The following is a 27,996-nucleotide window of genomic DNA, read 5'->3' on the forward strand; positions in this document are numbered from 1 at the left end:
CATCAACAAATGCCAAGTTCCATCTTGTTTTGTGATAATCAAAGTGCGATCAAAATATCCCTCATTCCTATTCAGCATGGAAGAACAAAGCATATAGAGATAGATCAACACTTCATTAGAAGCAAAAATGAAAGTGGAGAGATCTATACACAATTTGTTGGGACCCATAATTAAGTTGCAGATTTGTTCACAAAGTGATTAAGTAAAGAAAGGTTTGGCTACTTGAAGAGCAAGGTGTTCATGGTTCTTACCATGCACAACTTGAGGGAGGGTATTGATACGTGATGGGTTTGGATCCAGATCCAATACTGGATCAAGATCATAGCTCTACATCACGTCCCAACATGTTATATTTTAGCGTGTTATATTATTTTGTCTATTTTACGGTTTTACCCTTATTCATTGTCGTTGTTTATGTTTGTGAATTAAAGGCATATTTATAACATAAAAATATGATTATGTTGATTAAAAGGAAATCCACATAGAAAATTTTCATTGCAGCCCCTTTGTCTTGTCTTGTCTTGTCTTCTCTCTAATGTTTCATGTGACATGATCTGATTTTCAACAAGGTGTATCTTACGATACACAATTAGTGCATTTTATGTTGCACTTAATTCTTCTTCTTTTTTTTGAAATATATAAGAAGACTCCTTAAGGTGAGTTTGTGTTCACTCCTAATTCTTGGTTTTTTTGGATTTTTTGAAAAAATTTTATTACAAATTTTTGATACATTTACGATACGGTGTGACTTTGGGCCTGACCAATACGAGTAATGATACAATACTTACAACCTTGAGAAAGAGTACCTAAAAAAGATACCTTATTGCCCTTGGGTCAAGCTCATCTTCAGTTTGAGCAAAAACATGGACATAGCAAATTTAACTAAAGACTCTGAGAGGTACATGACATGCTTTGGTTGTCTGGTCAAAAACTCTCACAAGAATTTCATTATTCAAGACCATTGTTGGGTGTTCTATTGATGAAGTAAGCTGCAGTTAAAAGAGCATCTCCCAAATTTAGGGACATTACCTGTAAGCAAAAGTGCTTGCATAACCTAAAGCAGTGTTGTCAGTATCAGTGTGATTCCCGATGAAAATCCATAAGATACTGACATGAATTGGTTATTTTTTAATAAATGTAAAAAATAGCTTAAAATTAATTTTTAATATTATTTTAATGGTTTTAACATGTGTCACGTTCTGATTGACAAGTAATATTTTGTAATTATTTTTTGGCCGATTCAAAACGATTCACTATCAGCCGATTCACCAGAATCATTGGTCAAACAATACCGGTCTGATTCCGATACTGACAACATTGACCTATAGTACATGTCTATTCTTTCTCTCAGCAACTGTATTCCTCTAAGGAGTATGGTAGTCTGAGGTTCAATGCCATACATTATAAGGTAATCTCTAATATGATGGGAGGCAAACTCTTGCCCATTATCTGATTGTAATACCTTAAATGATTTTGAAGTTAAGTCACAAAGACTCGGCAAAGCAGGTGCCGCACCCTTGTCGACGCGATGCGACGCGGGTGCGCGTGTGGGTGCGGCACCCGGTGCGGTCAACACGACCCTGGGTGTGGTCAACGCACCCGGGGTCATTTTTGTCCAATTTTTTAACATAATTTTTTTTTCTAATGCCCGATTAAAAGGGGTTGCGAAAGAGGATTAGGGCAAATTTCTTTTGCCCTAATCCTCTCCTCTCCTGCGCAGCTCCGCTCTCTCACTCACTTCCTCTCCTCCTGACGCCACCTCCTCTCCCTCATCGCAGGTACCCTCTCGCTCTCTTGTTAGGTTGGCAGGGAAGGGGTCGAGCCCTCCCTGCTCCCTCTCTCTCTCTTGTTGGGTCGGCAGGGGAGGGGTCGAGTCTCCCTCCCTGCTCCCTCTTGCTCTCTTGTTGGGTTGGCAGGGGGAGGGACCGAGCCCCCCTCCCTGCTCCCTCTGATTTCAGGGGAGGGGGCGAGCCCCTCCCTGTTTTCGGCAGTGGAGGGGCCGAGCCCCCCACCCTGCTCCCTCTGATTTCAGGGGAGGGGCCGAGCCCCTCCCAAGAAAAAATTTCTTTCGGGGGGCGCTGCCCCCTTACGACCCCCCCCCCCCCCCGCCAGGGGCACCCCCTCCCTAGACACCCGCCCGTTGAACGCATAGCGAGACCCACGTCGGGGGGAGGGGAGCCCCCGAACCCCCCAATAAGGGCAAAAACTCTGAATCAGGCTCCACAACTCATCATTAGACTCGATATTATAAATCTTGATTGTCTGCATAATTGATTTTAATATAATTTTTTGTATTTTCAGGACAAAAATGACGGATAAAGGGAAAGGACTTGCATCATCTTCATCCCCATATGTGAGTTCTGCTGCTAGTTTTGTTGATAGTTGTAGTGGGAGTGATGATGTAGGGCTACTATGAGTACATGTAGATAAGCTTGCAAAAACTGGAGAAGGAGGTGGTGCAAACAAGAGATTTTGATGCAAGCTCTGTGAAAGAGATTTTATTGTGTCATACACAAGAGTGAAGGCTCATTTGTTGAAGATACCAGGACATGGTATTTCAGGATACAGAAAAGTTGATGAGGCAATGCGAAGACAATACAAGAAAATATAAGAAGAATACGAGAAGAGAAAGACAATGAGTGATTCTTGTGCAATTAGTGTGCCATTTGGAAGCCACCAAGAAGATGCTGAAAAAAAAGAAAAGTCAATATAGGAGGTAGATGAATGATACAAGCATCATTCAATACATATGAAATGGAGGATATGGATAGAAAAGTAGGGAGGTATTTTTATTCTAGTTCACTCCCATTTAATGCGGCTAGAAATCCTTATTGAAAGGATTTAGTAACATCTTTGGCAATTTGTAATTTGAGTGGCTATATGCCTCCAAGCTAAGAAAAAATACGAACCACACTTCTTGCAAAAGAGAGGGCAAATGTGGAGAGGTTGCTGGAGATTAAAAAATATTCATGGGAGTAAAATGGAGTTTATATTGTTTCTGATGGATAGACAGATATTCAAAGGCGTCCACTGATCAATTTCATTGCTTGTTCGCATAGTGGCCCAATATTCTTGAAAGCAGTTGATGCATCTAGGGAATATAAAAATGCAGAGTATTTGAAATGGTTGTTTATAGAAGTCATAAAAGAAGTGGGTGATCAGAAAGTGGTACAAATCATTGCAAACAATGCTCCAGTTTGTAAAAGTGCAGTGTTGAGTTTGGAGAGTGAGTACCCTCATATTTTTTGGACTCCTTGTGTAGCGCACAACTTAAATATGGCCCTAAAGAGCATATGCAACCCCAAAGAAGAAGAAAATTCACAACCAAATGCTTTATGTTCATGAATTGAAGATTTAAAAAGAAATGTCAAAAGCATTAGGAATTTTGTTGTTAACCATCATCGTGCTAATGCTATATTTAATAGGCATTCTGACCTGAAATTGTTGAAGGTCACTGAAACACGTTTTGCATCCATCATTGTAATAGTGAAGAGGATTAAAAAAGTGAAGAATGTTTTGGTTAACATGGTGACTGATGAAAATTGGATATTCTATCGTGCTGATGATGATATCAAGGCTCAAGAAATTAAGAAATTCATTTTTGATGATGAGTTTTGGGACATAGTGGTATACTTCCTTCAATTTACGCAACCTATTTGGGAAATGTTAAGAGAAGTTGATAAGGATGAGCCCATGCTTCACAGAGTTTATGAAATGTGAGATAATATCATTGAAAAAATACAAGCTATAGTTTTCAAACATGAAGAAAAAAAATTTGCATTGGATGATTCAGAATTTTTTAACCATATTCATTCAATTTTAGTCAGAAGATGAGATAAGATCAACACTCCTTTGCATTGCATAGCACATTCTCTTAATCCAAAATATTATGCAAATAAGTGGCGGGCAGGTGGTATTGGTCGTGTCCCTCCAAATTTAGACCCAGAGCTATCAAGACATAGAAATATATGTATGACAAGACTTTTTCCAGAAGCATATCTTCTACATCAAGTCACACAAGAGTTTGAAAAAATTTCATCTTCGAGATTATATGGACCAGCATTATTCGCGAGAAAGAAGGATAATATTGATCCTATCACACGGTGGTCAACATTTGGATCAAAAACACCTCTTCTCCAACGTCTTGCATTAAGATTGCTATCGCAGCCTGCTAGTTCATCCTGTTGTGAAAGAAATTGGAGCACATATTCTCAAATCTACAACATGAAGAGAAACAAACTCACCAGCAAAGGATTTAGTATATGTTCATTCAAATCTTCGATTACTTTCGCGAACCAATGATGAATGCAGGTACTAATTTGCTCTCTTAGTTATTTGATTATTTCTTAGTTTTTCATTTAAATATACTTGTATTGTATTTAACATTTTCAAATTGGGTTTGTAACGCAGACAAGGAACATCCAAATTTTGGGATATAAACCCAGAAGACTGTGACTTCGAAGGACAGCATGATTTCAACATGACAAACATGGATTCAGCTGAGCCCAGTATTCCTTTTAATGATGCATTTGATGATTAAGAAGAAAATTATTAAGATCCATTACTTCATCGTTATATACATTGTAGGATATACTTTTGGTATGTAATTTAGTTCTTTTCTGCTTTACTTATTTGATTGATATTTAGGTTGATTTATGTAATTGCTTTACTTATTTGATTGATATTTAGGTTGATATATTGCATGCATGATGAATGATATTATGACAATGTTAACTGTTAAAACTTCAAAATTATATATATATACATATATATATATATACATATATATATATATATTTTACATTTTTGCCCTGCCGCACCCCCGCACCCAAGGTTTTTGAAAGTGCCGCACCCCCGCACTTGCACCCATGTGACATAGTTTTGAAGCCATTTATGCACAACAAAAATATAATTGATACTTCACTTTTAGATCTCATTTAGTATACCATAATCATCCTTGTGCAATTATCAACAAAATATACAAACTACAAAGTACTGACCAAACACCATACGTCAGAATGTATCGTCTCGAAAGGTTTGGCACTCCTTGAAAAACTACTAGGGAAAGACATGATGATGTTTGATCTCTTGCAGGGCAAGTGACCGAATTTATCTTTGCATAACTGAGTTTTATCCAACACGAGACAAAATTGGCTCTCACAGAAACCATAACTTGGGGCTCATCCAAGATGTACAATCCCTCTTTCTCACTACAAGGAGGAAATAAACAAGAGAAAGGATATGCCATAAATTGGGACAACTGGAGAATGAAATTTTCAACGGGAGTTGGAAGTGACAGGACATCCAACTATCGGCTATTAATCATTATGCATTCATAATTCTAATCACCTGTAAGAACATCAAGATGTATTCTATATTTATCAATAGTTTCGTCAGGATATACAATGTAATCCTAAAATTGAAATAGGAAAAGGATATGTTGTGAAATGTTGTTTGCCCTACCCATAATTTGGATTATTTCCAGTTGTCCCAAGGCCCAACTCATGCATATTTGCTTTTCCTATGAAGATGACACCACAACCTCGCAACTTTGCCACACAAGCAGCATCTTCTCTGACTGGACGGACCTTGTGTAACCATGTTGTAGCACCTGAAGAATGGGACGTCTCAGCCAAATGCATCAATCTTTTAATATAGCCTACACATATGCTACATGAACATAGGCTTACCCTTGGTTGGATATGGAAGGCAATCTATATCATCTTTGATTGGCATAAAAATTCCATCCAAAATGGACAATGGTTTTCCTGCATATGTCATATACACGTATTTGAAGGTACTTGATTGACAATTCATGCTTCACAAATAGAGGCCAACATACCTTCCTCAAAGCGTTGTGTAGAAGCTGCAGCTTGCTTCCTTACTTCATCAGCACTGAAGGAAACAAGCCAAGGCATGGAAGGATGTGTTTTATTCCATTCCTCTATGACCAAGATGACGCGCTCTGCAACCTAGATGTCTGATATTATTTCTGTGATTTAAAAGTCAAATACCATCTAAGTCATGGATTTCTAAACATAGGGACTTACAATTGAAGGAGTAATGGATCCAGATCGATATGCACGAGCATAATCACGAATCCTCCAATACAAAGGCATGCGAGCAGTGCCATCAGTTGAATGACAAGTAGTATCATAAGGCAGAAGGCAGTCCACAGCTGACGTGACTCGAAGAGCAGGCATTGCTTCCTCACCTAGCGGACAAACACCAGTTTCTGGATCTACACCAATTATGTAAAAGTTTTGAATTCTGGTATCTATAAATTTAATATTTAACATAGAAAAACATCTAATGAGTGCAAAGATAAATCTTAAAATTGAGTGAAACAGAGCAATAGGCCCACAACTGCAAAAACAAGTACCTTGGGGAGGAAATTCAGGTTTGAACATTGGTTTCTCTGGGATCACAGTATCACGCAACATCTGAGAGCAAAAATTTCATTCCCAATCAGACATATAAAATAAAACCAATGAAGTTTACATACCTCATGAGAACAAATCTAATCAACTGAGACTTCCATGAAGCACTTTCAAATCAAAACACAAATATGTATCAACAATACAGATAGAAATGGACCTCATTGAGCTTATTCTGCCGCTTCATAATTGAGAGGATGGAAGACCCAATCAGTGGAGTTTCAAGCAACCAAAAGAATAGCCTCAGTACAAATCCCGCTATACGAGGAGCTGTTGTCCATCAATTTATGGATAAGATGCAAGTTAAAGTAGCCTTAAGTTTGAAGGATTTGATGAATGATAAAACACTTCCTCTGGCAAACTGTTCAAAGAATGTAAATCCATTTTAATTGATAAAAGGAAAGATATTTCCACTGACCTTTGACCACCTCAGAGTGATACCTCACTGCAGAAATATCCACCTCTTCCACAGGCAACATGAAGTGTTTCCCCATGTCCTTAACAAATAAACTGCAAGATCATAAAAGACCCATATTATCACTGTTATGCTTAGACTAGTCAAAAAGGTAAGAACTGCAAGTCAATCAAACATTTTTCTTATTTACGTAAGCTATATTGTTAGGATCCTGTTGGCTTAAGGACTTGACTTTATGCACCTTAATCCCCCTAGGACCTTTTGGTTTATTGGTTAGGCACCTGACATATACTCACCTAGGTGAGGGAAGGAATTGCATGTATAAACGCCAATAAAAAAAGTCAACATGATCCAGGCCATAGTTTAAATTTGATTTGCCAAATTGTCAATAGAGAACCAAAACCTAGGAACTAAAGAAATAAAAACTAAGATGCCAAAAATAGAAGTTTCAAGAAATCAAAGTTGCATGAGTATTGTTGAGAATAGGTGGTTTAAGTTTAAATCTTCTTAGTTTGGAGGTTATTTGAAATTTTTATTTAATAATGGACTTAGATGTAATTTATTCTTTTGGCCTCTCTTTATTTAACATAGAGAGCAGCCCTAATGTGGATTAAACGAGTTTTCTTGTGCAGCCGTCTCTCACTCTCTCTCTCTCTACCTAGGGTTCGTGTATCTAATCTTTCCTTCAACATGGTATCAGAGCTACCGATCGTGGGAGCGTGATCGTCAATCGTGATCAATCTTCGAATGATCTACACCAACGAAAAAATTTTATATCTTCAAATCAGGTCAGTTGTTCTTATTCTGTGTAAGATCTGATAACATATCTGGGATTGATGACCCAGATCTGTCATCAGATCTAAGGGAGCAGATGTTTTGTTCCTGCCGTGATTTTCTGTTGTTTGGGAGAAGCCTTGATGTGATTTTCGAGTTTTTCCTGCCGTGATTTCCTGCTGTGCAAACCCTTGAGCCCATGAGTTCCACCTGCCGTGATTTTTGGGTTTGGCAGCTGATAACAGATTTTAGGTGCTGCTATCTGTGATCGAGATGTGCTGCTGCCGTGATTTTTTATCGTGTCCCTTGTTAGCTGTCGTGAGATCTTGAAGAAATGAGCTTCCTTTTTGCTGTCGTGATTTACAGCATCTGTCAATATAGTTTCAGCAGCAGCTATCGTGATTTACAACTGTCGTGATTTCAGTTGGTATCAAATTTCAACATCTGTCCTGATTTCAGCATCTGTCGTGATTCCCTGCTGGGTCATGAATTTTTTTTTTCATGCTGTCGTGATTTGTTTTCTTTTGTTGTGAAAGAGTTTCAGTTGTGCTCATGTCGTGGAAACAACAAGCGTGTTTCTCTGTTGTGTTGAAAAATATCTTGTTTATGTGAAAGTTTTTTTTTTATTGTCGTGGGATTCTGTGTTGAGTATAGATGTTGGTCGTCGGTTCTAGCTGATGCGTGATTGTCACACACACTATTTTATGTGCTGCTAGAAGCCTGTCAAAAAAAAATTTATCTCTGGTGTGGCTGCTAGGTTTATAAAACTTGCTATTCAAGTGGGTAAATCTGATTTTTTTTTGCTGAAATAGAATTAAATATTCAGTATGGGTGAAACTTCGAAATGTGATTCCAAAATTGAACATATTGGAGAGTATAAAGCTTTTTCCAATCCCTTCTCGTACGGCTCTTCTGTAAGGTTGAATGAAGCTAACTATGCCAGGTGGTCCAGAACTTTTATAATGTCGGTGTCTGGACATCGTAGAAAACATATTTTGTTAGAAGACGAACCAAATGAAAAGGTGGGAAAATACGTTACTTGGGATGAAGATAATGACATAGTTATGTCATGGATCATGAATAGTGTCGAAACCCATATTGCAGATGGTTTAATTTACTATAATACAGCCAAACAGATGTGGGACAATCTTAGAGATACGTATTCACAAGAGACTAATGTGAGTCGTATCCTGCAAGTCAAACAAGAGATATATAATTTACAGCAGGGAGATCAGACCTTGGCCCAGTACTATGCATCAGTAAAAGCTGTGTTTGAAAGACTCAATGCTCACAGGCCTCTTTATTGTTCGAAGCAGAAGGATCATCAAGAACAGACTATGGTTGCTCGGTTTCTTAAAGGCTTATCTTCAGAATTCTCTGTTGCAAAAGTTCAAATGTTGATTGGATCAGATGTACCAACTCTTGATGATGCATACAATCGCCTTAGTAGACTTGTGATATCTCTTCCACAATCACAGCCTGTGACCCAGTCATCTGCTCTAGTTGTCTCCTCTGGTTATGGGCGTGGAAATATTCAGAATATTAGAGGAGGAGGTCGTGGACAAGGTATGGGAGGCAGAGGAAAGCTTCAATGTACATTCTGTGGAAAATCTGGACATTTAGAAGATCGGTGTTGGGATAAACATGGCCGGCCAACCTCTTCTTTATCAAAGTCATATGCTCCTAAAGCAAATGTTACTACTCTCGAGGCAACAAAGGTACAGGAAAATATCTCTGCAAGTGACAGTAGTATCACCCTCAGTCATGCTGAATATGATGAGTTGATAGCTCTTCGTCCTTTGAGTTCTACCTCTCCTGTTGCTGGTGTTGCCTATTCAACCGGAAAACTTTTTCATCCGACTGACCGTAAGTGGATTATTGATTGTGGTGCATCCAGACATTTGTGTGGAAATTCACTTGTTTTTTCAGATCTAAAGGATATTAATGCTCATCGAGGAGTCTCATTAGCCGATGAGAGTTCCTCCCCGGTTGTTGGTCATGGAAATATTTCTATATCCTCCTCATTACAGTTGCAAAATGTTCTTCATGCTCCAAACTTTCCTCAAAGTTTACTCTCTGTTAGTTGCCTTGTAAAAGAACAAAACTGTAGAGTAATATTTGATCCGATGGGTTGTCATTTTCAGAATTTGCTGAAGGGGAAGAAGATTGGTGGAGGCTATGAAGAAAATAGAGTTTACTACCTACATCATCCAATGGGTAATGTTCATGCTGCAGTGGAACATTCATTCAGTCTTGTTCAGTAGCATCGTCGTCTTGGTCATCCTTCATTGTCAAAGCTTCGTTCGGTCTTTCCTCAAATTCCTTCCACCACATCATTTCAGTGTGAAGCATGTCAGTTGGGCAAGCATCATCGAAGTTCGTTCCCTTCGAGTCAGAGTCAGTCTAGTAATAAAGTTTTTGAACTTCTTCATGCAGATGTAAGGGGTCCTAGTAAGATTCCTACTAGGACTCAGTGTCGATACTATCTAATTATTATTGATGACTTCTCTAAGTTGTCATGGGTGTTTCTAATAAAAGAACGATCTGAAGTTCCAAGTATTATCAAATCCTTAATTCTTGAAATAAAAACTCAGTTTGAATCTATTGTCAAGATTGTTCGCACTGATAATGCTCTTGAGTTTAAATCAAAAGTTCTGTTATAATTTTACCAAGATCATGGCATTCAACCTCAAACTTCTTGTGCCTATTCATCTCAACAAAATGGGGTGGCTGAGCGAAAACATAGGCACCTGCTTGATGTTGCTCAGACCATTATGATTCAATCTAATGTTCTTGCGTTATACTGGGGTGATGCGATTACCATTGCTTGTTATCTGATCAACCGCATGCCTTCTTCTTCCGTGGGTGATCAAATTCCATTACATATCCTAAAACCCAATACCCCACTCTTCTCTTTCTCGCCCAAAATATTTGGATGTGTTTGTTTTGTATACAAACTTGGCCCTCACCGTGATAAATTAGTTGCTCAAGCTACAAAATGCATATTTATAGGTTATCCCAAAAATCAAAAGGGATATCGATGTTATGATCCTATTTCTCGCCGAGAGTATGTCAGTGTGGATGTATCTTTCTTGGAATCCACTCCATATTACTCTAGTATTCGTTCCCCGCATTAGGTTGATCCAGCTGAGTCTTTTCCATTACCTATACCTCCTTTTTCTTTGGAATCCGTGCCCTCATTACCGAACCAAACTTCATCCTCTTCCAGATTTTATAATCCTCCATTGGTATATGTGCGTAGAGCTCCACCTCCGCAAGTGCCTTCATCTTCTTCTTCCCCTGAGGTAAGTTCTACTGACAATAGTGATCTTCATGATGATGATAACAGGCCTATTGCTCTACGAAAGGGGACACGACAATGTACCTTATATCCCATATCTCATTTTGTCTCTAATGCCAGAATTGGAAATCAGATGAAGTCTTTTATTTCAGCCTTATCTGCTGAAACTATTCCTCTGAACTATCAGCAGGCAGAGCTTGATAATCGATGGAAGCTGGCTATGCAAGAAGAAATAGATGTTTTAGTATCTCAGCATACATGGGATCTAGTTGATTCCCCAGCAGATGCTGACATTGTTGGATGTAAATGGGTATATACAATAAAGTACAAATCTGATGGTTCTATTGAAAGGTACAAGGTCAGATTAGTAGCAAAAGGGTATACTCAAACATATGGTATTGATTTCTTTGAAACCTTTTCTCATGTTGCACGGATGGGTACCATTCGTCTTCTTCTCTCAGTAGTTGTTCAGCATGGTTGGAGCTTGTACCAATTAGATGTGAAAATTGCATTTCTATATGGGGATCTCTCTGAGACCGTTTACATGCAACAACCTCCAGGATTCGAGGTTGAGGGGGAGTGTCAGAATGTGTGTAGACTGAGAAAGGCGATTTATGGCTTGAAACAAAGTCCTCGTGCATGGTTTCAAAAGTTGTTTGAAGTGATGTCACGCTTTGGCTTTAATAGGTCAGCAGCAGATCATACACTATTTATCAAGAAAACTAGCTCTGGCATAGTTGTTATGGTGGTATATGTGGATGACATCATTCTTACAGGAGATGATGTGAAAGCTATTGAAGCCACAAAGGCTCATCTTCAAAAACACTTTGTTACAAAAGACCTTGGTTCACTCAGGTATTTTCTGGGTATAGAAGTTGTCAGGAGCCATGAATGATGGTTTTGTCTCAACGGAAGTATGTTCTTGACTTATTAAAGTAAACGGGAATGTTGGGAGCTAAACCAGCAAATATTCCCATGGACCATAAAGTTCAGTTGTTTGAAGAAGGGTCAAAACCGGTTAATAGCAAAAGCTATCGCTCCCTAGTAGGGAAGCTACTGTATGTAATTGTGACCAGGCCGGATATTGCTTTAGTAGTAAGCAAAGTTAGCCAGTTTATGGACAAACCAATTGAGGTACACTGGAATGCAGCTATTATGATTCTCAGATATCTAAAATCTTCTCCTGGAAAGGGGTTATTGTTCAGGAAAGCTGGAACTCTGGAGATAGTGGCCTATTCTGATGCTGACTATGCAGGATCTGTAGTGGATAGAAAATCTACCACAGGATTCTGTGTGTTTCTGGGAGACAACTTGATTTCTTGGAAAAGTAAGAAACAAAATGTGGTTTCTAGGTCTAGTGCAGAATCAGAATATCGGGCTATGGCCCAAACAGCTGCTGAATTGATGTGGGTTCGTACTGTTCTTCATGATCTTCAGGTGAAGGTTTCCTCTCCTATGACCATGATGTGTGATAACAAGGCTGCAACCTATGTCACATGGGTGCGGGTGCGGCGCAATTTTAAAATTTTTGGACACGGGGACTCGGCTATATGTGTATATATATATATATATATATATATATATATATATATATATATATATATATATATATATATATATATATATATATTATTTTATTTTATTTTATTTTTTTAAAAAGATATTATTTTATTTTATTTAAAAAGTGCACAGTCACAGCACTGTTCACTGTGCACAGGCACAGCACTGTGCGCAGGCACAGCACTGTGCACTGGCACAGCACTGTGCACAGGCACAGCACTGTGCACAGGCACAAGCACTGTGCACTGTCTCTTTTTATATAAAAAAAATCGTTTTTTTAGTTTTTTCAATAGACATTTTTGGACTCGGTCAAAGTTGACCGAGTCCAAAATGTGGACAGACTCGGCCTCGACTCGTTGACCGAGTCCAGGCCGAGTCCAAAGCCGCACCCGTGTCGGGGCGTGTCGACTCGGGTGCGGCACCTCCCTAGCCGAGTCCATGTGACATAGCTGCAACATATATAGCGAACAATCATGTCTTTCATGAGAGAACAAAGCACATTGAGGTTGATTGCCACTATGTAAGAGATATGGTTCAAGCTAGACATATCACTACCAAATATCTAAAGTCGGAAGATCAAGTTGCAGATATGTTTACAAAACCCCTTGCTAGACCAAATTTCTCAAAATGTTGTGACAAGCTGAGCATGATTGATATCTATGCTCCAGCTTGAGGGGGAGTGTTGATAATAGGTGGTTTAAGTTTAAATCTTCTTAGTTTTGAGGTTATTTGAAATTTTTATTTAATAATGAACTTAGATGTAATTTATTCTTTTGGCCTCTCTCTATTTAACATAGAGAGCAGCCCTAATGTGGATTAAACGAGTTTTCTTGTGCAGCCGTCTCTCTCTCTCACTCTCTCTCTCTCTCTCCCTTCTCTCTCTCTCTCTACCTAGGGTTCGGTGTATCTAATCTTTCCTTCAACAAGTATTATTTTTATCACATTGTAGTTGAAGAGATAGCCCCACTTTCACATAAAAAAGAAGCTGTCAGCATCTTAGGTTAAGCAAGACTGAATTATCACATGCATATTAACACAGCTCAAATGTGAATCACCAAATAACTTCATTCCCACATATTTTTTGGATTAATATTTCAACAATAAAATAGAATTGAAGATATTGTAGAGTTCCTCAAGGAAAAAAAAACTCTTAAAGTTAGATGCCTTGGTCTCTAGCATTGCACACTAACATACACCAGTGAAAGTTTTGATGAATTCTCCATTGTTTTTTTTTAAGAGGAATTCTCCATTCTCAACAAGCATGCTTTTTCAATCAAGTGTGGCAAAAAATTGGGAAAAGGTGTTTATATATATATATTAGTAGTGATAGTGTGCTCCCAGAGCACCTACTCCCACCTAATAGAAGCATTAGATTTTCAAATTTCTTGAATTGATCAGATATGATCTATAAGTATTATTTAGTAGAAAACAAGTTTTGGATCAGCTGATTATAGCATACGTGCAGGTTTTTTAAGACCTTTAAAAATCAATGGCTCACAATGTATCAAAATCTAATGACTTAAGAAATTCTATTTTTATGTCCAAAAAACATGATCCAAATAATGATCCCTAGCAAATAAACTATGTTGAGTATATCCGTAAGGTCTGATTGAGAATATACAACCTACAACTATGATTTCTAGTATGTGTGAGTGTATATATATATATATATATATTTGTGTGTGTAGTTTATTATAATGTATTTTAGGTTAATATGTATTTTTATTTAATTTTGTTTTTATGTTATTTACCCCTTTTATAAGGTATATTTTGTTCCACTTTGCTAGCTGTTGGGAAGAGTTATTCCTAAACTAAATTTAAATTTACTTTTCATTTCTCAAATATCCGATCATGAGTATGAAATACCCTTTTCATCTATAGGTTGCTTCGTGCAGGATCACCAGTCAAAAAAGCTGAATGGGGAAGATCACAGAAGAGGAAAGTTATATTACATGGATTTTTTATGTATACCAAGAAAATCTTTTTGTAACTATGCCTCAAGATAAAAATATTGAAACTTGACATAGAAGATTAGGTCATCAAAGTGTATTTTAACTTTGTCTTTTTTGTGTTTTAGAAAAATTATGTAATGATAAAGAATTTGTGTGTAAAGATTGTATACTTGGGAAAATGAAAACTCTTCCTTTTTTTTATAGATCTCATGAAACTAAAATACCTTTTGAATTGGCGCACTCGGATTTATGGGGACCACTCCGGTCATGTGTAAAGGAGGATTCTCTTATTGTGCTATTTTTATTGATGATTATACTTCATATACTTGGATTTAATTTCTTAGGCAAAAATCAAAAACCTTTTATTTCTTCAAGGAATTTCATAACCTAGTTAAAATCAATTTCAAACTAACATTCATATTTTTTTGCTTTGATTCGGGAGGTCAATTTTTATCAAATGAGTTCAAATGTTATTTAAAAGAAAATGGAATTTCACATCAAAGGTCTTGTTCAGGAACCCCTCAACAAAATGGCCTTAGAAATCAGATAACAAGTTGGCATTTTTTTTATGTCGTATGGAAAAAATCTGGATTATGACGAATTGAAGGCATGGGGCTGCACTTGTTATGTTCATATAGACAAAGTTTTGCGGACTAAGTTTGAGAAAAGAGCTCATGTGTGTAGATTTGTTGGATATGCAGATAATTATAAGGGGTACCACTGCTATGATCTATCAGAGAGGTGTATCTAGATATCTCGAAATGTGGAATTTGATGAGTTATTGTTCAAGGATGTGCCCAGAGACATGGAAGATCAGATTGCGAATAAAGGTGGTACTAAACTAAATCTTATCAGCTGTGGCTTAGTGTTGAATTGTTTGCTCTCCCTAATCTTGAATATGTTCAGCAAGAACAAAACAGGGAGGCAGTTGAACCGAACATTGGAGAGTTGCAGAAACAAGAAATTGAACTGGTTGATCAGTTTACAGCAGAACCGGATGAAATAGCTAATCAGTCTACAGCTGAATTTAAAAGGTATAAAGAACACATTGTATATAGAAGAAGATCAAGAGTTGCAGAAACTGATCCTATCATTCAAGAGGTCCAACATCCTATTGAGTCGAGAAGGTCAGGAAGGATTCGACACCTGATAGAGAGATGGCTAAGTTATGATAGTTTTTTAATAGACCACTAATTATTCTTGACTGAGATAAGCAAACATGACGAACCTAAATCATATAATCAAGCTGCCAAAACAAATGATAGGTTGAAACCATGAATGAAGAGACGAGACCATAGATGAATGTCATACTGGGAAGTTGTACCAAGGCCTAAAGGGAAGAATGTGGTTGGATCATGTTGAGAATAGGTGGTTTTAAGTAAAGTTATTTTATATTAAGATGCTATTTGTATTTTTAGTTTTTTATAGTGGGGCTTTATTGTAATTATGCTTTTAAGTCTCTCTCTATTTAACATAGAGAGAGGCCCTAATATTGGTATCGAATTCTGAGTTTTTCTGTGCAGCCGTCTCTCTCTCGCTCTCTCTTTCTCTCTCTCTCTCTCTCTCTCTCTCTCTCTCTCTCTCTCTCTCTCTCTCTCTCTCTCTCTCCCTCTCTCTTCTCTCTCTAGGACTCGGTTCATCTTCTACATGGTATCAGAGCCTAGCCGATCGTGGGAGCGTGATCGACTGTGACATGGGAGCGTGATCGAGTGTGATCAAGGCTCGGTCGATCGTGGAGGCCATCTTGATCGTGATCAAACTCCGATCCAATGAGTAAAAGAAATCAATACCTAATCAGGTCAGCGATGAAAAAAAAATTTTAGATCTGATGACAGATCTGGTCATGCTGCTAGTCGTGGATGCTTGCTGTGGGTTCGTAGCTCCTTGTTTTTATTGTTTCGTGACTACCTACTGCCTCGGTGGTATTTCCTGCCGTGAGTCTCGTGACTACCTGTTGGGAGTTTGATTGTTGTTGGTATAGTGTGCACTGAACATGTCGTGTGAGATATTGATATCGTTGCTGTTGGGAGTTTGATTGTTGTTGGTGATTCTACATATGGTTGGGGCCCTGTTTTGTTTATCTTGATATCGTTGCTGTGGGGAGTTTGATTGCTGGTGGTACAATGTGCACTGAACATGTCGTGATTTCAGGTCGTGACTTCCTGCTTATTTTTTTTAGCAGCAATCCAACACGTAGTGGTGTTGCTCGTGAAAAAAAAAATGAATGACTCATTGTCGAACTGTATATGTCTGGGGAGCTGCCCCTGTTATGAAAAAAAAAAATTTGTTGCATATGCAGAAGTCATGTTAGTCGTGATTCACTGACGTGCTGAATTATTTTTCTATTTGTGGGTTGCTGCTCACTACTGTCGTGGGGTTTGTTTTTGTTCGTGAGTGAACAACTGCTGATTGGAATATCAGTTGGTGTGTGAGTGTAACACACGGTTTTTTCCCTATTTAGTTTGGAGACTGTCCAGTTTTTTTTTTAACCAGAAGTATGGCTGAAACTTCGAAATGTGATTCAAAATTGGAACATATTGGAGAATATAAGGCATTTGCCAATCCATTTTCGTACGGCTCGTCTGTAAGGTTAAATGAAACTAACTATGCCAGGTGGTCCAGAACATTTATGATGTCGATATCTGGACATCGTAGAAAACATATCTTGTTGGAAGATGAACCCACTGAAAAGGTGGGAAAATATGTTACCTGGGATGAAGATAATGACATAGTTATGTCATGGATTATGAATAGTATTGAACCCCATATTGCAGATGGTTTAATTTATTATAATACAGCTTAACAGATGTGGGACAATCTTCGAGATACATACTCACAAGAGACTAATGTGAGTCGTATCGTATAAGTCGAACAGGAAATATACAATTTACAACAGGGAGATCAAACCTTGGCCCAGTACTATGCCTCCGTAAAAGCTGCGTTTGAAAGACTTAATGCTCACAGACCTCTCTGTTGTTCGAAACAAAAAGATCATCAAGAACAAACTATGGTTGCTAGGTTTCTTACAGGTTTATCTTCAGAATTTTCTGTTGCAAAAGTCCAAATGTTGACTGGTTCGGATGTACCTACTCTTGCTGAGGCATATAACCGTCTAAGCAGACTTGCGATATCTCTTCCACATTCTCAGCCTGTGACTCAGTCATCTGCCTTAGTTGTCTCATCTGGTTATGGACGTGGAAATCTTCAGAACATCAGAGGACGAGGTCGCGGACGAGGTGTGGGAGGCAGAGGAAAGCTTCAATGTACATTCTGTGGAAAATCTGGACATTTAGAAGATCCTTGCTGGGATAAGCATGGCCGACCAACCTCCTCTTCATCAAAGTCATATGCTCCTAAAGCTAATACTACTACTCCCGAGGCAACAAAGGCACAAGAAAATATCTCTGCAAGTGACAGTAGTATAACCCTCAGTCGTGCTGAATATGATGAGCTGATAGCTCTTCGTCCTTTGAGTTCTACCTCTCCTGTTGCTGGTGTTGCCTATTCAACCGGAAATCTTCTTCATCCGACTGATCGTAAGTGGATTATTGATTCTGGTGCATCCAGACATTTGTGTGGAAATTCACTTGTTTTTTCAGATCTAAACGATATTAAGGCTCAGCTTGGAGTCTCATTAGTCGATGGGAGTACCTCCCCGGTTGTTGGTCAGGAAAATATTTCTATATCATTACAGTTGAAAAATGCTCTTCATGCTCCAAAATTTTCTCAAAGTTTACTTTTTGTTAGTTGCCTTGTAAAAGAACAACACTGTAGAGTAATATTTGATCCAATGGGTTGTCATTTTCAGGATTTGCTGACGGGGAAGAAGATTGGTGGAGGCTATGAAGAAAATGGAATCTACTACTTACATCATCCAATGGGTATTGTTCATGCTGCAGTGGAACATTCATTTAGTCCTGTTCAGTGGCATCGTCGTCTTGGTCATCCTTCATTGTCAAAGCTTCGTTCGGTCTTTCCTCAGATTCCCTCCACCACATCATTTCAGTGTGAAGCATGTCAGCTGGGCAAGCATCATCGAAGTTCGTTTCCTTCGAGTCAGAGTCAGTCTAGTAATAAAGTCTTTGAACTTCTTCATGCAGATGTATGGGGTCCTAGTAAGATTCCTACTAGGACTCAGTGTCAATACTATTTAGTTATTGTTGATGATTTCTCTAAGTTATCATGGGTGTTTAATAAAGGAACGATCTGATGTTCCAAATATTATCAAATCTTTAATTCTTGAAATAAAAACTCAGTTTGAATCTAGTGTCAAGATTGTTCGCACTGATAATGCTCTCGAGTTTAAATCAAAAAGTCTGTTACAATTTTACCAAGATAATGGCATCCAACCCCAAACTTCCTGTGCCTATTCATCACAACAAAATGGGGTGGCTGAGCGAAAACATCGTCACCTACTTGATGTTGCCAGGACCATTATGATTCAATCAAATGTTCCTGCAGTATACTGGGGAGATGCAATTACAACTGCTTGCTATCTGATCAACCGCATGCCTTCCTCTTTTGTGGGTGATCAAATTCCAATTCATATCCTAAAACCCAATACCCCTCTCTTCTCCCTCTCGCACAAAGTGTTTGGATGTGTTTGTTTTATACACAAACTTGGCCCTGACCGTGATAAATTAGTTGTTCAAGCTACAAAATGCATATTTATAGGTTATCCCAAAAATCAAAAGGGATATCGATGTTATGATCCTATTTCTCGCCGAGAGTATGTCAGTGCGGATGTATCTTTCTTGGAATCCACTCCATATTACTCTAATATCGGTTCCCCGCTACAGGTTGATCCAGTTGAGTCTTGTCCATTACCTATACCTCCTTTTCCCTTGGAATTCGTGCCCTCATTCCCGAACCAAACTTCATCCTCTTCCAGATTTCATAATCCTCCATTGGTATATGTGCGTAGAGATCCACCTCCGCAAGTGCCTCCATCTTCTTATTCCCCTGAGGTAAGTTCTACTGACAATAATGATCTTCATGATGATGATAACAGGCCGATTGCTCTACGAAAGGGGACACGACAATGTACCTTATATCCCATATCTCATTTTGTCTCCGAAGCCAGAATTGGAAATCAGATGAAATCTTTTATTTCAGCTTTATCTGCTGAAATTATTCCTCTGAACTATCAGCAGGCAGAGCTTGATACTCGCTGGAAGCTGGCTATGCAAGAAGAAATGGATGCCTTAATATCTCAGCATACTTGGGATCTAGTTGATTCCCCAGCAGATGCTGACATTGTTGGATGTAAATGGGTATATACGATAAAGTACAAATCTGATGGTTCAATTGAACGGTACAAGGCCAGATTAGTAGCCAAAGGGTATACTCAGACATATGGTATTGATTTCTTTGAAACTTTTTCTCCTGTTGCACGGATGGGTACCATTCGTCTTGTTCTCTCAGTAGTTGTTCAGCATGGTTGAAGCCTGTACCAATTAGATGTGAAAAATGCATTTCTATATGGGGACTTATCTGAGACTGTTTACATGCAACAACCTCCAGGATTCGAGGTTGAGGGGAAGTGATGTCATGTTTTGGCTTTAATAGGTCAGCAGCAGATCATACACTATTCATAAAGAAAACTAGCTCTGGCATAGTTATTATGGTGGTATATGTGGATGACATCATTCTTACAGGTGATGATGTGAAAGCTATTGAAGTCACAAAGGCTCATCTTCAAAAACACTTTGTTACAAAGACCTTGGTTCACTCAGGTATTTTCTGGGTATAGAAGTTGCCAGGAGCCGTGAAGGGATGGTTTTGTCTCAACGGAAGTATGTTCTTGACTTATTAAAGGAAACAGGAATGTTGGGAGCTAAACCAGCAAATATTCCCATGGACCATAAAGTTCAGTTGTTTGAAGAAGGGTCAAAACTGGTTGATAGCAAAAGCTATCGCTCCTTAGTTGGGAAACTACTGTATGTAACTGTGACCAGGCCGGATATAGCTTTAGCAGTAAGTAAAGTCAGTCAGTTTATGGACAAACCAACTGAGGTACACTGGAATGCAGCTATTATGATTCTCAGATATCTAAAATCTTCTCCTGGAAAGGGGTTATTGTTCAAGAAAGGTGGAACTCTGGAGATAGTGGCCTATTCTGATGCTGACTATGCAGGATCTGTAGTAGATAGAAAATCTACCACAGGATTTTGTGTGTTCCTGGGAGACAACTTGATCTCTTGGAGAAGTAAGAAGCAAAATGTGGTTTCTAGGTCGAGTGCAGAATCAGAATATCGGGCTATGGCCCAAACAGCTGCTGAATTGATGTGGGTCCGTATTGTTCTTCTTGATCTTCAGGTGAAGGTTTCCTCTCCCATGACCATGATGTGCGATAACAAAGCTGCAACATATATAGCAAACAATCCTGTATTTCATAAGAGAACAAAGCACATTGAGGTTGATTGCCACTATGTAAGGGATATGGTTCAAGCGGGTCATATCACTACCAAATATCTAAAGTCGGAAGACCAAGTTGCAGATATGTTCACAAAACCTCTTGCCAGACCAAATTTCTCAAAATGTTGTGACAAGCTGAGCATGATTGATATCTATGCTCCAGCTTGAGGGGGAGTGTTGAGAATAGGTGGTTTTAAGTAAAGTTATTTTATATTAAGATGCTATTTGTATTTTTAGTTTTTTATAATGGGGCTTTATTGTAATTATGCTTTTAAGCCTCTCTCTATTTAACATAGAGAGAGGCCCTAATATTGGTATCGAGTTTTGAGTTTTTCAGTGCATCCGTCTCTCTCTCTCTCTCTCTCTCTCTCTCTCTCTCTCTCTCTCTCTCTCTAGGACTCGGTTCATCTTCTATAGATCAAAACAGTTTACAAGATAAAGTATAAACCCAATGGCTCAATAGAGAGATACAAAACAAGACTTATGGCAAAAGGTTAAAGTTAAGACTATGGCCTAGATTATGATGAGACGTTTATCCCTATTGTAAAAATGTGTACCATCATGCTGATTTTATATTAGAACAGGTTACATGATGCACAATAGTAATTACTATGTAGGCTTAGAATTCTCACGTTTCTGATTTTCCATATATGTACAACACTCATAAAGAAAACATTACACATTTGCTTCCGATTCAGCCCCTATCCCACATTTGATTTTGGTTTCCACTTCTTGCATTTTAGATGTTTTAAAATGTCCCACTTCTTGCATCTGTTTCCCTATATAAATTTTTTTTATTACACAGAAATCGCACCTCGGGACCAGAGACCTGGTCGCGCTGGCCATCCATCCCGGTGACGTAAAACTTTGCGGGACGGCCCCCATCAACCCCAGGGAACCTCCTGCTTCACCTTGCGGAAGGGAACACCTACACCGGGATTCGAATTGAGGTCAGGGGGAGACCTCCCTATTCAAAGCCCGAGGCCATGTGGACGACCCCTTGAAGTCCACTTTCCCTGGATCACTTCTTCATTCTGCTTCTCAGTCTAGCAACTTTATCTTTGATAACCCACTTATCTAGAAAAGTACAGTATGGTAGGGTGTTACAGTCAGATCTATGATACAATGTCCCAATGCAAAGGCGGAGCTGGGGGGGTGCAACCCAGTCCTGCCTCCCGGCCCAGTTAAAAAAAAAAATTAAAAGCCCAGTCCTAGCCCAGCCCTGATTCACGGGTCGGATCCAGCACCTGGCGAGGGCGGGCACCCGCCCGTGCTGGATCCGACCCGTTTAACTTATTACCCCTCAGCCCCTCTTCTTCTTCGATCTTGATTTTGAGTGACCTAGCCCTTGCCCTCGTCTTCCCCAAATCCCCCGACTCTCGACGACCGATCCAACGTCGCCCAGCCGCCGAGCTTCTTCTTCGATGTCGGCCGAGCTTCTCCTCCGACGCCGGCCGCCCACGCTTCTCCTCCAAGCCTCCAGCGCTGCTCCCGTGCTCCTGAGTGAGCGAGATGACGATACACCGACCGAGCACGACGACGAGACATCGATCTTTTGGGTAATTTGACTAATCAAATATGTGCTAGTTTGATTGAATCAAATTATAGGTGGATTAGAGTGGATTGGAGTGGATTTAATCAAATCAACTCTGAAGTAGGGTTGATCCTGACCTGAAGCAATTCACTGCATTTATTTTTTATCAAATTTTATTTAAAATAAAAAAACAATTTACCCATTTTGGGGATAAGTCCTATTTTTTGTTCCTGAATGAGCTCCTATCCATATATTCTTATGTATATATGTATATATTATATACATATATGCAGATGTCTCTCAGTATTTTATCTCATGTTAATTGTTTGACTCACAAATTAAATTAAAGTGGAAGATGAATGTTGACTATTGATGGTAATTTATGTTTTTTGGTGCAATAATTCTACTTTATCTACTCATTTTAGTTGGAACAAAGCTAGGAGAAGGTTGTGAATCAGTGACTTTTGAATTTTAGAATAAGTCCTGATTTCGGAATTATAGAATCAATTATTTACTTTATCTATTCAAATTATATAGAAATATAGAAAAGTCCTGACTTCTAACTTGTGTTTTAATGTTCTGATATCCAAATTAATTATCTTTGGACAGTAGGAGAATGTTGTGAATCAGTGAATTTATTTGAAGGACAAGAAGATATATTTGAAGGTTGTGAATTAGTGAATATTGTTTCAGCGGTGCTAACTCTTATCTAGTTACTCTCCTAGTGACTTGTGAGTATATGCTTAGCTCTCATCTAGTTGCAATTTACAAATTTTTTGTTGTTATTTGTCCCGATCCATACCCTATGCATGATTATTAGTTTGTTATAGTTGTTAAGTGTTAAGTGTTAAGTGTTATAGTGTTAATTTGTTAATTGATATAGACTTATAGTGTTATATTAGTATTTTTCTGTTATTTATCACCAATCAGTAATTGTATCTGATTCGGTGTACTTGTGTAGAATTGTAATAATTAATTGTGTAGATTATTGATAGTTTACGTGTTTGATTAATAATTTTATCATCAATCAGCAACTGTATCAAATTGATGTGGTTTCTGATCCTCAATTTCAAGTACTTACTCTACCTGATTTGTATCAAAAGGTGGTTGCAAGTGGAAGGTCAGAAAGTTATATCATGCTAACTAGATTATTTTGTCTTGTATTGACATTACCAGTTTCTACGGCCACTACAGAACAAGCATTTTCAGTGATAGAAGCATGTGAAGATGGAAATTCGTAACAAAATGGACGACGGTTTTCTTGCTGACTGCATGACATTATACATCGAACGAGAATATACTATGACTTTAGCTATAGATTCTCTTATAGATGAATTTTATGCTGCGGGTAACCGTCGGGGTCCATTTTAGTTGATACTTTTATATTTTGATTTATTTTTTCATAAATACAATTTATGCATTGTTATGAACTTCAAATTATCGCACCAGTGTTATATATTGCCACTAAATAATGTTTAAGAACTTTCAGTTGAGGTTGAGAAAGACTGCAGCAGATAGTTTGATTTGTCCATATGAAATAGATTTTTATTAATAATTGTAGCCATTTTTTATTTTATCTCAAAAAAAAATCGGGGCAGCTGCCCCCCCCCCCCCCCGACTATCACACCAGTTTTTTTTTTTTGCTACACCCCTGTTTGCAACCCCCCCCCCCCTTCACATGAATCCTAGCTACGCCCCTGTCCCAATGTATCACACTTTTCGAGATAAAGACGGTGTAAACGTGGTTATATGATTAAGAAGCATCAGATTTCTCAAACACTTGGTTTCTATCTAACAGGAAACCAAACATCTGTCAACATTCACTATATCAATGATTAACTACTAAGGAAAACAAGAGAAAAAGAAATGCCCCAAGGAAGCAGCAGGATTGCCCAAACAGACGCCTTGTCCAACTTCACATCCCGAGAAGAACATGTTAGAAAGAAGTACGTAAGGAAAGAAAGCTTTAAATAAACAACCCGAATCACGAGTCACTGCGATTGCTGTGCAAGGCTTCATTATACGAACCATACATACAACTTCTGCATTCCTTCAGAATCGTCTAACAAGCACCACAAGCTTCGAAAAAGAAAACAAAAAAGAAGAGAAGAAGAAGAAAGAAACCGCATAGTTTCGTTCGAAAGAGAAAACGTTTCGAAACTCACCGGATTCAGGCGATAATTGTGCAGCAGTCGGTCTCTCAGCCGTTGCTCGGATCGGAAAGGCGTTCGGTGTTGAAGAAGAAACTTCGAGAGCAAACTAAGTTGAAAAAGAGGAAGAAGAGCAAAAGCCAAGTTGAAGGAGGTGTCGCTTTTCTCATTTTTGTGGACGGTTTCTTGGTTTCGCCTCTGACAGGAGCGAGCGGTGGTGGGGCCCACCCACCTCCTTAAAACACTGCCTTGTCCGAGCGGTTCTCGGACTTTTTCACCTTTTGAATTTGAGAGGTCCAAGTCCAAGAGACTCCTGAGAAGTACCAGACCCGAAGGCGAAGAATATCCCAACTGAGAATGAGGATCCAGTAGGGGGCTCGGGCCGAGTTGAGATCAAAGGACCGGTCAATTGACATGGCTAAGTGCCGTAGCCAATCACATGACAGCATTGCATGGGGCCCACAGTTACAGAGTGCAGGCTCCACATGAAATGCTGTCATGTGGATGGCTATGGCACTTAGCCATGGCACGTAACAGCTCCCTGGATCCCTGCTCGGCTCCGGCCTCGTGTCTATCGACCTGTTGGATCGGGTCCTCAAGCTGTTGATCTAAAAGCAATGTTATCGGTGCTATCGTCCGATACGCATCATATTGGCAGAAAATCTATATATGGTTATTTTTAAATAAATGTAAAAAAATTCTAAACAATATTTTTTAAATAGTTTTAACACATTGACATGTAATAATTTTTTTATTGTTTTTTTTGTCGATAAAGAACGATTCACTTGAGTATCGGTATCAGCCGATACAGCGGAATCTGTGGACAAATAATACCGATACTGACAACATTGCCCAAATAAGTTCATTTGTTGGCTACTTGAGAGCGGACCCGACCACGTTTTCTCGAGCCCACCGAAACTCTGGCCCGAGTGGTTTAGCCCGCCTCTCGATTAGCCTTATCACTTCTGCTCCTTATTTCACTGGCTAACGTGTTTTTGTTTCTATACCATAGTTACCGGAAGCTTCTTAAAATCTGGCTGTAAGAACACTTAAAAATTATACCTTTCTTACATGAATTAAAAAGTTTGGTTTTAATTTGAAAATGAACTTGCGCATGACATGACATTTTTGTATAAGTGAGTATAATTGAATGTATCTTTCTGACTTCATACTTCACCCACATGACAGGTCATTTTTGTATAATTGAGTATAATTTGAAGTATTTTTCCCAAGTGGGACATGGGGGAATGAGACCAGAGTTTTGTAACATGGGTATGTAGGAATGTAAACGGGTTGAATTTATTCATTACGGAGACAAAAATGAATCCATATCTGACTAGCTTATAATCCGATATTTACACATAACAGGGTTCGGATTTTGTTAGATTCAGATTCGGACTTGGACTTGGACTCAGATTCAAAACTCAATAGCAAATGCCAATCCGACTATTGGGATTCAGATTCTCGTTGGGTTCCGGATTACATCCGACCCATTGAGATAATAAATTGACCCTTTTACTCGGTCTTTGGATTTGAAGATGGAGCAGAAGTCCATTGGAAATGATTCCACGGACCTACGCATTACAACTCGTTCTCTTCTAACCAAACTATATTTTGAAGCCAAAACCTTGTATGGAAAATGGGTCCTACGGGTTGTTGACCTGGTCCCTGTATGTCCAGGGTCCTCATTTTTGGGTCCAGATCGAGACCCAGACCCAGACTTTCCTGTCGTCATCACTGATTCAAGTCTGACGTTTTCACGACCCTCTCCTTGAAAGGATGGGAAAAAAGTTATATTTATTATTGAAGTTGATGAGGTGGTTAGAAAAAAGTCCGACATTTCGAAAAGACAAATTTCGAGCACGTGATCCTCTTAGTTGGATAATATAGGTTCACCCTTTTGGAATTATAGAAAATTTGGGGGTTCAATTTTTTGAAGAAGAAAAAGAAGATTTTCATTTAGTGACCAACTTTTGCAGTTAATTTAAAAAGTACCTTCAGTTTTCTTAAATTTCTAATGTGCGAAATTTCAGGTAAAATTAGGCGGGTCCGGATCAGGAAATTGACTTTTTTTTCAATTAATTAGCCATTGGGGATTGGGATGCAGCCAGCAAAGCTATTTAATTTGAAAACAACAAGCAAGTTATTATTTTTATACAAGACAAGGGCAGGTTTTAAATGACCCATCGACATTCTATCCAGTCTCTCTAAGGATACAGGATCTTAGGCTCCGGGAAGCCACAAGCGATGGGTGAAGGAATTAATTTATTAATTTTTAAGCCGATGACTGCTTATTGTTGACTCAGGGATCGCACCTCCGTCAGCTTGCTTTGTTTCATAGTGACAAACATTTTTATTGGCAATTTCTCATTTTTCAGAAACCCGCAAGAAATTTAAAAAATTTCATAAATCTTGCATTTTTTGGCAAAATCTCGGTGATAAAAAAATAAATTTAAAAATTAGTTTTTATAAGAAATTATTAATAAAAATTATTTCAAAATAAAAATACATGATTTTTTTTGCAATAAATAGCTGTTTAAAACGTAAATATCTTGTTTAAATAATGGTATTTTATGTTTTTTTCATAAATCTTGTGATATTTTGAAAATCTCGCGAGAAATTGCTGTTTTAAACTTTCAGGCAATTTCTCGAGATATTATCGCAAGATTTTCATAAATCTCGCGATATTTGTCACACTGCTTTGTTTTGTTTTATTACTTAAAAACAAATATATTTCTTGAGGGAATCTGTGGATCCGTTACTACCTTTCACTCAAGTTGCTCCTAAAGCAACTTGAGCTACAGTCGCTTCACCTTAGATTATGAAAACAGAAAAACCTAACTATTTCATCCAACATTTTTATTTTTATTTTTTTTATTTTTCAAATAACAATTTCATCCTTTCATGTCCTAGGAAATTCAGTTGGCAAAGAAAATGCTCCAAATTTTGAATCAGGATTAAGTAAATAAACCCATGAACTAGCTCACTGTTATCATCACATCTTGGAGGGGCAGTTAGAACAAAAAAATCTTTCCTTACTGCTTTTTTTTTTAAGTAATTTAACAAATGAATGATTTTTATGAAATTTTAAGTTTAATTTCCCTTTCTATTGTTCTATAAAAATGTTACTTACAAAAGACTATATAAATGTTAACAACAAAATGTTTCTGCTCACTGTCAAGCATCATTCGGCTAAGGCTACAGCCGCTAACAGCTAGGTATCTCTCCTTGTCAATATTTATTTTACATTTATTCTTGTTTTTATTATTCATTTATAGCAATACCATGTGCCTGTGGGCGGCAATCTGACTAGGTCATAGGGGTGTATTTGGGTCAGGTTTTGTCAAAGCTGATTCTAAGTCAGAGCTAAAAAGTTAGATCCAAATCCGACCAAATGTAGTTCAGGTTTAGATTCGTGTACAGGTGAAAATTATGGATGAATACAGGTTTACGGGT

The 27,996-nt window shown here is 38.3% G+C and overlaps 1 protein-coding gene across 4 annotated transcripts in view; it reads right to left on the minus strand.

The window, feature by feature from the left end:
• Positions 1–24,687, minus strand: part of FAAH (fatty acid amide hydrolase) — a 148,759-nt gene extending 124,072 nt beyond the window's left edge. For all 4 annotated transcript variants that reach the window (XM_089998922.1, XM_089998923.1, XM_089998921.1 and 1 more), the window contains exons 1-8: positions 24,556–24,687; positions 6,856–6,947; positions 6,598–6,707; positions 6,383–6,443; positions 6,051–6,241; positions 5,843–5,972; positions 5,691–5,768; positions 5,464–5,611 (exon numbers count right to left, since the gene is read on the minus strand). In XM_089998922.1, the coding sequence (XP_089855048.1) occupies positions 5,464–5,611; positions 5,691–5,768; positions 5,843–5,972; positions 6,051–6,241; positions 6,383–6,443; positions 6,598–6,707; positions 6,856–6,931 (794 nt within the window). In that variant the 5' untranslated portion in view covers positions 6,932–6,947; positions 24,556–24,687. The remainder of the gene's footprint in view (positions 1–5,463; positions 5,612–5,690; positions 5,769–5,842; positions 5,973–6,050; positions 6,242–6,382; positions 6,444–6,597; positions 6,708–6,855; positions 6,948–24,555) is intronic.
• Between the last annotated feature and the right edge of the window lie 3,309 nt (positions 24,688–27,996).

This window comes from Nuphar pumila, chromosome 3, assembly GCF_984573655.1.
Source record: "Nuphar pumila chromosome 3, dmNupPumi1.hap1.1, whole genome shotgun sequence".
Taxonomy (NCBI): Eukaryota; Viridiplantae; Streptophyta; class Magnoliopsida; order Nymphaeales; family Nymphaeaceae; genus Nuphar; species Nuphar pumila.